The sequence below is a fragment of the Sceloporus occidentalis genome, unplaced genomic scaffold, assembly GCF_023333645.1.
Source record: "Sceloporus occidentalis isolate IW3139 unplaced genomic scaffold, rSceOcc1.0.p SCAF_222, whole genome shotgun sequence".
In the NCBI taxonomy this organism is placed as follows: domain Eukaryota; kingdom Metazoa; phylum Chordata; class Lepidosauria; order Squamata; family Phrynosomatidae; genus Sceloporus; species Sceloporus occidentalis.
This window is the reverse complement of record NW_028317202.1, coordinates 224,816-236,681: the sequence shown is the minus strand read 5'-3', so window position 1 is coordinate 236,681 and position 11,866 is coordinate 224,816. Positions and strand designations below refer to the sequence as shown.

The window sequence follows — 11,866 nt, the reverse complement described above, 5'->3', positions numbered from 1 at the left end:
ATCGCGCTATCGGGCATTGAAAAATGTAACAGTTTTCCAGCGTTCGTGCCCAGCCTATCAAATGATAATATATCACACGAGCTTATGTGATTTCCCTCCGTTAGTATATATCTCCAATTATACAATGATTTTATTTTTTGCAGGCTCCATCTGACAGTTTAGATTTCCATCTGAAATCCTTGTATGATCATCATAATTCTCTCCTGAAGGACCGTAATGAAACACTGTTTCAGATGGAAACTTTAACAGACAGCCATGGGTGAGCAAATTTGTAAGCAAATAAAATCCAGAAAAAGGAAAAGGGAGTGACAGCGCTACTTAATATAAATACAGTAACATATATCCTAAAAATATAAAATCAGGCCACTCAACAAGCAAGAGTAGCAGCTCCTTTTCTACACTTAAAAGTGAAAGATAATAGAACCAAACAACCCGGAGCACCACCAGTGAAAAAAATGCATATGTGATAAACACAAAAATATACTTAATACTATCTCTTCAATGACTTTCCAGAGGGATGTTTTCTTCTTTAAGTGCTGTATATGGATAGAGAAAAACATACAATAGCGCTCTCTGCATATTTGAGAGGTAGAATCCTTACACTAAAGGGAGCAACTTGCATACCTTCAAAAAGCCTCTGGGCATAGGATACCAAGGAGGAGTCTCATCTACACCATCTATTTAAACATTCATTTGGGGCTGGAAGTTGGATAAACAAAGTATCAGACTTGCATTTATTCACACATACCAAGTGCTTTGTGTGAGACTCCTTGTGGTTTCTTCAGACATAAGCCTTATATTATATCCGTTAATACATTTGTTTTTATGGATCTCACTATGATTTGTTTTTTCATTTCTGTATAATTTGAGTTCATCCTCTGATTGTAGTTTCTGAACGCAACCTGTGGGGTGCCTGCCTATACACAATTGGTGAGCAACAAGTTGCTCCCTATTATGTAAGCAAGCACTTGGATTTTTCATACCTCTTGAATATACACTACTGTATTTTTATTTTTCTCAAGACATATCATATGAAGAAAACATCACTCTGAACAATAATTGAAGTGATAGTATTACACATATTTGTGTTTATTAACTATATATTTTCACTGTTAATGCTCCAGGTTGTTTGGTCCTATTATCAAATAACATAATCACCCGCTATTTAGTAAAAGTGGTATAGGATGCCAGAATTGGACAAAGAGAAAGGATTAAAATACATAAAAAATTCCATATAGGGCAGGGGCTCTGGCAGCAGTTAGGAGACAAGCGTAAACTCGGCCAACAATGTTCAATGCACACAATGCCCTTTGATGCATGTTTGCCAAATTAGACTGTATAAAAAAAGCACAGAACGGATATAGACATGGCATAAATGCTACCCAAATCCCTTGTTACTCTAGACAAGGGCCCAAAACGTTTAAATCAGGATCAATTTTGATTTAAATGAAAGCAGAATTCACACCCCTTGCCCAGGATCAATTTTGATTTAAATGAAAGCAGAATTCACACCCCTTGCCAGCTCTCCCATGATATTAGAAATTCCAGTAATGCTAGTGGCACACAGCACATTATAAAAAGTTATTGCCAATAAAGAACAAATAAGAATAGTCCCAATGACAAAAAATAGGCACATTTTCACTATATGCTCTCAGTCCCAAGTCACTAACGCAGTTTCGCCTTCAGGAGGATCCTAAAAAACAGAGTGAAAGAGACACCACCTCCTCAGGAGGAAAAGTCAAATATCCGACAGTGGGTTAATCCACAAAGAATCAGTGTATATAGCATTGATGGAGCCATTGGTGAGTGATATTTTTCAATTTCAACCAATCTTTTTTTTATGATTCTGTCAACTTTAAGAATTAATTTGGTCTTCAACCATTAAGAATCTAAAATCAGACCTTGAAAGGACAAAGAACTCCAACAGCTCATATTAAAGAAGAAGAGATGTGCAATCATACCCTAGAAGAACAAATAATACAAATCTGAAACAAAAATAGGGTTTAAGTATTTGCCAATTAAGATATAATAAAACAATTATCGGGGGTTAGGTGAAATCTCCTTTTCATAGTTAGTGGCTATTGGACATCTGTAGCATTGGTTTAAAAAATATATATAAAACGTTTACATTATGTAGCTTATAAAACAGCATGCATGCACTGAGTGTTCCCATTTATTTAAATGCAAGCATCTGGAATACCACGTGTTAGCTAATCCAAGTTTAAAAGATGGATTAATAGAACACCCTTTTGCAATTGTGCTAGCACTGTTATAAATTTCATGTAAACAGGAAGTGCAACCCCAAACCTTTGAACAGTAGTGTAATATGTATATATATATTGTATGACCAAAAGTATGTGGACACCTCTCCTAATTATTAAATGTTTGTGCTTCAGCCAAACATTGATAATAGGTGTATAAAATCACATCAGCATGACTTCTCCATAGACAAACATTGGCTGTTAATGGGTCATAATGGAGAGCTCAGTGAGATTAACAATGACACTCTCATAGGATGTCACATTTGCCACAAGTCAGTTTGTGAAAATTCCACCCTGCTAGATCTGTGTGCTATTATTGCAAAGCGAAGTATCAACAGCTCAATCATGAAGCGGTAAACCACACTCACTGGTGGTGCACGTAAAAAAAATATTCGCCTGTCTTCTGTAGCATCACTTGCTACAGTTCCAAACTGCCTCCGGACTCAACATCAGCACATGCACACAAGGAATGAAATGGGTTTCCATGGCTGAGCAGCCGTACACAACCTTAAAGTCACTAGGCACGATGCCAAGTGTCGACTGGAATGGTGTAAAGCGCACTGCCACAGGAATATGGAGCAATGGAAATTTGTTCTTTGGAGCGATGGATCACAATTCACTGGAAGTCAGATGGACAAATCTGTGTTCGGTGGATGCCAGAATAACACTACCTACTGGATGCATGGCGCCTACTGTATAGTTGGTTAGAGGAGCCGTAACAGTCCGGCCTGTTTTTCTGGGTTACATTACATTTATTTGTAAAGCACCAGCAGATTCCGCAGCGCAGTTAGTCAGAACAACAATTTAGAATCACATACAATAACAAACTGGTGCAGAGGAGAAGAGGGCCCTGCTCTTGCGATCTTACAATCTGGGCTAGTCCCCTTATTTCCAGAGAAAGGAAAGGCTTTTTCAGCACACAACTGCACGCTTCCAACACCATGTCCTTTCTTGTTTCAGTGGTGTGCAAGGTCCATAAAGACATGCCTTGATAAGTTCAATCTGGAGGAGCTCATGTGGCCTTTGCAGAACCCTACTGACCTTACAAATACTCTTTTGGCTGAACAGTCACAAATTCCCTCAGACACACTTCCAAGCCTTGTGGAAGGCTTTCCCATTAGAGCGAAGGGTGTTGTAGCATGTCCATATTAATACCTTTCGGAGCAGGGTTTCCAGCAAGCTAATACAGGTGTGATTGTTAAGTGTCCACATACATATAAATGTAAAGTGTATATACAATGAAAAGACTAGGAAAAGCTTTCCTGACCCCTGCACCCGCAGGATTTTCTATAAACTACGCATGCACTGCAGCATGATATTAACAGGTTATCACACAGCGATCCCACTCTGTTCATGAATTTAAACTCTATTAAAAAAGGAATGGTAATAGTTTTACATGCAATACAAAACTACTCCATTGGTTGCCATGGTGATTACCACAAATGTACTAAAAATACCTCCAAACATCTACCTTTCGGTATTTGCGTAGTTCGGCATTTGCTTAGTTCTGAGCTAATAAACTAATGTTAGCGAAAGTGATGATTAAAGTACAATTATTTTTCATGAAAGCTTGATTGGCAGAGCAAATGTGTAAAGGGAGAGGACAGTTTCCCCTACGTCATTCATATTGACCAGTAAAGCTACCCAGAATCCCACCTCCCCAATTTATACCTCAAGCGCAATATAAAAAGATGACCGATGTTTATAACCTCATTTAATGTCTTTGTATGTAATTCTCCATCAAAGTACACGCACCTTAACAACAGAGTGAGAGTGTGTGATCATATGCATAAGTCTTTCAGATGCTAATGAGTACCAAATACTTTGTATTGAAACGTAAACAAACAATGCTGGCGTGTACATGTTCATTTGCACACGTAGGGTGGTTAGGTAAAAGAGGACGTATTAACATGGGCCAGTTTGCAGATTAATGCTGATTTTCCTTTTTTCCCCGCTTTCAGTAAGCCAGCACACAGCGGCAACCAACCGAGGATACTCCCGTAAACAAGATGGGGGCTACTACAGCATCTGACAGAGTTACCACCGCTGTTCATTGCAATTCACGTTCCACACGAGAAAATAAATAAAATGCATAATAAAACGAACGTGTGACTCCTGTTACCCACGGGGACTGTAAGGCTATGCACGGAACTCAATACATCAGGCGAATCGGGGAAACTGATCCTACTGTTTGGGGTGCCGCTTGAAAAACACAAACGCACATACACTGCTTCACCGCCAGGCACTGTGTGAGTCCGCGGGCCAAGGCCAGCTGCTTACTCCAGATCAGAATCGCTTATATACTCACAGACCAGGCGTAGAAGGGCAAAAACCCTACACCGCTGGTTTAGTATATCTGATCAATTCATCATATCAAGAGTTGCAGCCTGAAGACCTGAGCTCAGCGCACACAGCCAGAGGCTTAGCGTGACGTGTTTTTTATCATCTCTCCCCTGGCACAGACTGCAATACACAGGGAGATCAAATAAGATCAGTGTGTAATAGAAAATTAGGAGCGGCAGCACAAACACACAAACACACACTCGCCCACTCGCCCACTCGCCCACTCGCCCACTCGCCCACTCGCCCACTCGCCCACTCGCCCACTCGCCGAGCCACACACACACCTTCCGCCCTGCTGCTACTCCTGGAATACTTCCGCCCATGCATCCGCTTTATATTGGTTCCACCTGCAATGCATGATGGGCACCCTACTGCCTCTTCCTGTTACTACAACCAAAAGAAATATACTGCCGCAACGTGGCGGGAGGAGTTTCGTTATTCTCCATTATCCAGAAATGAACCCCAGTCAAAGATTAAAGCAGACGATAGTGTACTTTGGCTAATTAGATTGTATTTTCTAATTGGCTAATTAGATTTCCTTTAACATTAATACACAATGATTTGTATTCACATTTCACAAAGCGTGTACTGTGTATACGTTTGTAATTTTTCAGAATATCATGTTTGTGATCATAGGTGCGGGAAAAACCTCCCTTGTTTAGTAGGGACGCTATCTCTGGGAATTGGAACCCACATGCCCCGTTCTCTCTTGCCATTTTTCATATTGAAGGGTATGGGCATATAACATTGCTCTTCAGTCCTAAATTCATACGAATTTGTATAGATCGCATCTCCAAATGTCTAGCTTTGGATATTTGCTTTATCATCTCCACTGCCTCTTAAGGTCTAACTGAAGTTCATGCTGATGCTTAACAACCCATGTTTAATTGCCCCTCTCTATTAAATACATATTAAAAACACTGCCGGTTTCCGTAAATGGAAAGAAAGCTTATGTCAATCATATAATCAAAAAAGTTACATGTCCCTAATCAGTACCCCATGTGCCATATAAAAAGCAAAGGACAGATGTTTACAACTTTGCATATAATCATACGTCAGAGTACATGCACCTTAACATAAAGCTAGCCCTGGGCATCACAGAGGCAATACACACACTGGTAGTCACATAATTCCATTGTGCAAGTGTTGTTTGCCAAAGGTATGACTACACTACAAATCACAGCAGGAAACATTCTTATTTGGCATACGAAAGACATTTTCTTACACTGTATATATATATGTAACGTTTGTGGAGTCTATCATATGAATACGTCTTTCAGAACCTAATGAGACTTTGAAAGAAATATAAATAATGGTGTATTGTACGTTTATTTTGCACACGGCCCGGTTAGGTAAGGGGCGGATGTGTCGCAACACAACCAGTTTGCATACGAGAACTAATTTTCTTTTCTATTTGAAATGCTGGGAGTTATGATACAGGATTGCCACCTCGTTAATAATTCATCTTGGTCATCTTTCACACTGGGCAAGATTTAAGATGGGTCCTAAAAATATCTCCAAACATCTACCCTTTGCATTATCATCTCCACGGCTTCATGAGGTCTAGCATGATTACTGCTTCATAAGGTTATGTGGATGCTAACAACCCACGTCTCTCTCCATCAGAGACATCAGTTCTGCCATTTTTCTGTAGCAAAGTTGCCCGAGATCCTGGGGGCCACTGGCTGACAGCACACGTTACTCATTACTGTGCTGCAGTGTGTGGCCACAACAGCTGCAGGAGTATAAAGAAACATAACCTGTGTATCCAGCCAGTAGCAGCTGGTGCCAGGGCCACCTAATCATCTTCATTCTGGCCCTGATTACCAGGATTGAGTAAACCAATGCCACGTAACATAGGCGTATATATAATTCTGTGTGTTTTAGACATAAAAGATATTATGTATGAAGGTGTATTTGTCAAAACAGTAATGCATTTGCAACAGGATTCGTACCTGGAAGAAATCACCAAGTATAAAAAGCCTATTTAGAAAAGACTGCATTGAAAAAAAGAAGAAATCAAAACGCAAATCCAACTTAGAGGCTAAACTCACCATGGGCCATAGCAAATTCAATACAAAACTCATTGAAGATTACATCCAAATACAGAATTTTTTTTAGTTTTCCAGCAAGTTAGTAACATTCCCTTTGACTTTAATCTTGAGCCAAGTTCATTGTGAAGTCAAAGGGACATGCTAAATTAAACTTTAAACTTGAACCACGTTCTGCAGTAGTTTAACATTTCTAAAATGGGTTGTTAATAAACATCAAGTCCCTCTTTGATCGTATCACAAAGTATAATCAAGGAAGCAAGACATGTAGATTAGTGTATATATTAAATCTGTGTATATATAGTCCAACTTGTCTAGAAAACCAATTTCCTAAACAGTTTTTTCCCCATTGGCTTCAGTCTATCCATTAATATTCACTCTAAACCAGAAAAAAACACCTGTATTCAACAAATCTTGGATGTTAGGAAGTTACTGCTGGTGTCTGAGAATCAGGGAAATTAGAGAATTTCACCATAAGATCTACTCTATAAAAATTACCTCATCACAGTGTCGGGGAAATGTTGAGAACATGGCTCAATGAAGCGTAGAGGAGCCACTTAAAGTTTGCTAGGTTTGCTTATATATATTATATGCACACACATACGCTCTACATAGTGATTATGCTATTAATTTTCCCCTACCTACCACCAAGCACTCTACATCAACCCCCAGGTTCACCCACCCAATCTTTTTTTTTGGGGGGGGGGGGGACTTAGTTGTACACCCTGCTATATGTAACGAGAATGGCCTTTTATGCCTTCCTTATTCAAAATTGAAACTCATGATTTGGGGTCTCTTGCAGCCATGTAACGCTGACATACCACACAAACGCAGTATCTTTGTACTCAGGAGAAATGTGGAATAAATTCTGTGCTCCCATTATACTTATGGTTGCAGTGGACCACCTAGGTAAGATGTCTGAAATCTTCAAGCAGTGCTTTTTTAGAGAATATATTTTATGGAGTTTAATTCATGTTCGGGACCTCTACTGTGTCTCATAATACGTTGGCCCAGTAAAGTGAGCTATACAAAATTCTAAGTCAGAAAACGCGCATGTTCCAGTATTCTGTGAAATATGCCTACATGTTGGGTATTGCTGTACTCGGTTGGTGGTTTTGAATACAAATAAGTTGTTTCAATAATTGTATGTACTCAGGGAAAGAGATAATTTTTATGTCAAAGTTTGGCGTAGGTTGGAGCTAAAATGGTTAAAAAGTCTTAAGATGATCCTAGCGAAATAGTTTTGGTTGGAAAAATATATACTTTTACACAGCAGTTTTGCTTTTTCTAGCTGCTACTGAAAACAGTGATGCACGTCTTTCATGTTTACCTTCGTAACTACCAAAATAAATGGAAATACTAGGTAGATAACTACATCAAATATATGTATATTTTTTATTTGCACTGGCTATGCATAGTTTTCATAGGTGAAACTATGAGGAAAAAAAATGTAATTCTTATACTAAATAAATAATTTAAAAAGAAAAGTCTAGGTTTTCAAAGAAAAAAACAAAACTATACATTTGTGGGGAAATCACAGAATAAAGACATGTCAAAACATGAAAATTGAAGAAAAACAAAAAAAAAACCCCACAATGACCCTGGTCTTTAAGGGGTTAAAATCTCATTAGTACGCAGATTTAATTTCTTGTTTGCATTACTAGTGCAGCAATTGTAGCTACTGGTCATGATACGCGTTAGACAGCTTCTAGGAGAGGCGAGGTGAAAGGATGCAAACTTACAGCAGAGAAGGAACTTTGCTATACAAGCCACTGAACACAGCTTAGGTAAAACACTATAATTTAATTAAACACTTATGCGATAACTCACGGAACTAGGTTTATACCAGTATATATCTGCCCTCACACAATAGGTTAAACTGAAGTTACGTTAAGGTATAATAATGTCACCGTTGGATTTAAAACTGGTTCTAAATCATTTTTTATTTAAATGTAAAATTCACCCTGACATCATATAATGGATAATCATGCAAATCCTGTGAAGGCATATATATGGAAAGGGGAGGGGGCCACATAAAAACACAGCTAATTAAAGTATTAGGACATGACAGAATTATTCCCACTAAACGTCATCACGTTGTGTTTTTATTCTCCTCAACATGTAATTAACAAGCCAAGACACTATTTCCATTATATATAATCACCTTGATATTTAATATGTCTGCTGAACCAATAATTAGCACTGCTTGTATATTAAACCGATTTTGCATTGTTTAAAAATTTTTCAGCTTGTATATTCACAGCGCACAAGAGATACCATCACAGAAAGGAAAGGAATAAATATGTTTTCATAGGAAGGGGGTTTAAAATGATACCATAATCATAGGATTTGTATTTGTGGAAACAGTTGACCCTGCTTGACACTGGAGCAGCATTGTAAAGCTAGCGTTCCTTAATAAAATGGAGATGTTAACTATGTCTTCCACATCAACTGTTACAAAATGGGTTTGTATTATAGAGGCAAAAATGGCTTCCTGATGGGGCAACGATGTACAGCCCATGTCACTGCAGGAGGGAGCGTTGCCAAATCAGTCCAAACTCTGCTTTTCCAGTCAGTCCATGGAATTCTCCAGCTCCCTTGGCATTCTAGTATGTTCGCTTCTGGTTCCAAAATTTGGTACGGGTTGAATGGAAGTCACTTTATAAACAGGACATAGAAGGCCATGGTAAAGCAGGAAACAGCAACAGCCAAATGCAAACGGGAGCCGATAACTGCAGCTGTACAAGAAACTTTATATGAGATTCAGCACATAGCAAACAGATCACAAATATATACATACTTTCAGAATGTGAACGTATTGTAAACCGGGAATATACACGGGGGAAATAATTCTGATCACAAAGCTGGAATGCTCTGAATTACATGCCAAAAGGGCTCCAATGGCCGCATTGTTTGTTGATGGATTAATGAGCTACGTAATGCCACACTCTCTGTATTTATGTTGAATTTGTGCAGTGTCACTCAAACATTGTACGGCTATTAACATGATGTAATAAGCAAGAGCATACGTCAAAGAAGATCAATGCAGTCTGGCCCGATACAACTAGGTGGCCTGGCACATCTTCTGTGGCCAGACAAATGTAAATTTCACCTACTGATGACCGGCACGTGTAAAACTCTAACATGCAGTATGTGAATTATGAAACCGATTCCCATCTGTCAACACGTGCATCCTACACACAACATGGGAGAATTATTCACACGCTAGTTAGCAACATCCTAGAGTTGGGTCCATCAGGACGTACTTGAAGCAAGGGTGCCAGACATGAGTAACGACAATATTTGCTTTGCCAGACCCCCCCACTTATGAGGCTGTATACTATTACCTTTATAGAACACTCCCCATACACCCTTCTTCTCAGACAGGAGCCAAGTGCGCAAACGGGGTACCTTCCTGAAGTATGCGCAGGTGCAGATAAAGAGGAGAGCAAAGACCAGGAGCCCGTCCAGGGAGTAGGCTAAGGAGAGACAAAACAAATCTCTATATATTTACACACACACACAACATGAAATTACATATATACATATAAATATACTACGGAGACAAAACATAAGAACAGACTTCAAATGTGAAACGTGTACAGTGATGAGATGTAATAAAGTACGAATTTCAGCGAGACTTTCAAGAAAACACACAGACACAAAACCTCTCTGTGCGCGTTGAAAAAGACAAAACAATTGTCTCGCGTGGGCACTCGTAGTATGTTAACGACCCCTTACCGTTAGTCATGTCGACTATAATTTCGATTTCCCTCTGGTGGTGCCTCCGTTCTTCACTTCCTGGTCCACCTCACCAAGCAACAGCCAGATCCGGGACACCAATTTCGTAAGCCCTAGGCGGCCATATTTGGTGATGGCAAGCGTCAGGGCAACTTAAGTGCGCTTGCGTGTAAACTCTACCTCACTTCCGCAGCGGTATTTTAATACGGTGTTTATTCACTATATTATACCTATATTTTGCCGCATGACCGTCTTTGATTTGGACTGACAATGCGGAAGGCGAGTGTTAATGGCTTAATAACGCCGTTCTGTCTGCATACATGATCACTACCATCCATGTTTCTCTGACGCGCTTTCACCGACATGGATTGCATACTCTTATGGTTCTGCATGGTCTGTTAGTTTGGACACCTCCTTGTGGCTGTATGGTTAACTGCACATTTTAAAACCCTTTTTTTATTTTGTTGCCCAAAAGTATTCAAAGACCAGGTTCCCACTTAAGAGTTAATTCGAAGCCCCGGCCCTTTAAGGCCAGCAGCCGTCCGCTGATGTAAGCATCACCTACATCTAGAGATGCGCGCCTGTATGCTACATTTTTATACTCGTGTAGTGTGTGGATGGGCATGTCGAGCCCAAAGTGACATACAAACGCTCAACTCAAATAAAAGGGGTTTTCTATTAAAGTTTTTAGATCCTTCCTCCTTTGTGATCAAAAAATGGGAAAAAAGGATTCACCGGAGATTGACTGGCTGTAAATATAGCTCTTATATGGAGATGTTTAATCATAGTAAGTGGAAGATAAAAAAAAAAAAAAAAAAAAAGCTGAGCTGTACAAATCGTAGAACGATACAATTTACCAGCAGACATTAACTACTGAAGAAATGCACCACTAATGAACTAAAGCATAATGAGAGTGGAGTAGATATGATGTTATGTGAATTCTACTGATGACACAATAACAGGCAAGTGTATGATGAAGTAAAAAGGGCATTATAGAATGGAATGGGAGTTTCTCTCACGCGTAATTGATAAAAGGTCTCAAGTCTTTCTTTCAAGTAACCGGACTGTGGTTTAATTTGAAATGACACTTTTATTGTTGCGAAACGCTGGATTATCCATAACACACACTAGGAAGGTGTGGGAGAGAGAGCGTGTTTATGTGTGCGCACGGTGGTTTACAGCATAATCTACTACTACTAACACCCGCCTACTGTACGCCATTGCATCCTACTGAAAGAAAGCCACCTATCGCTCATATTGTAACAACGCAGCTGAAGAAGGCAGAGCAGTAGGCAGTAAAACACAAAAAAAAGGATGAAAGTAGTATTTATTTCACCAACAGTGGCAAAGTTTCGATCCTACTATGGGACATTGCCCTAGCAGCAGGCAGGAGAAAACAAGTCAGCGACAGAGAAACCGAATTTGAAGTGTGTTTAAGAATGTCTTAATCTAGTACTGCTTGGTGCCAGA

At 39.4% G+C, this 11,866-nt stretch overlaps 1 protein-coding gene and 1 non-coding gene across 2 annotated transcripts; both read right to left on the bottom strand.

The window, feature by feature from the left end:
* Positions 1 to 4,542: 4,542 nt before the first annotated feature.
* On the bottom strand, positions 4,543 to 4,931 carry LOC149276973 (small Cajal body-specific RNA 2). Its single transcript, XR_016279318.1, has one exon.
* A 4,379-nt stretch (positions 4,932 to 9,310) lies between these two features.
* Positions 9,311 to 10,418, bottom strand: LOC149276972 (protein kish-B). The gene is made up of 3 exons (XM_089503200.1): positions 10,397 to 10,418; positions 10,003 to 10,134; positions 9,311 to 9,393 (listed from the first exon to the last, which is right to left on the bottom strand). The coding sequence occupies exons 1-3, from the start codon at positions 10,404 to 10,406 to the stop codon at positions 9,311 to 9,313; spliced, it is 225 nt and encodes a 74-aa protein (XP_089359326.1). The 5' UTR covers positions 10,407 to 10,418.
* Between the last annotated feature and the right edge of the window lie 1,448 nt (positions 10,419 to 11,866).

Coding starts and splice junctions, on each gene's coding strand:
- LOC149276972 (XM_089503200.1), bottom strand. Junction 9,394..10,002: donor ATGGGGAGTGTTCTATAAAG/GTAATAGTATAC, acceptor TTTCTTGTACAG/CTGCAGTTATCGGCTCCCGT.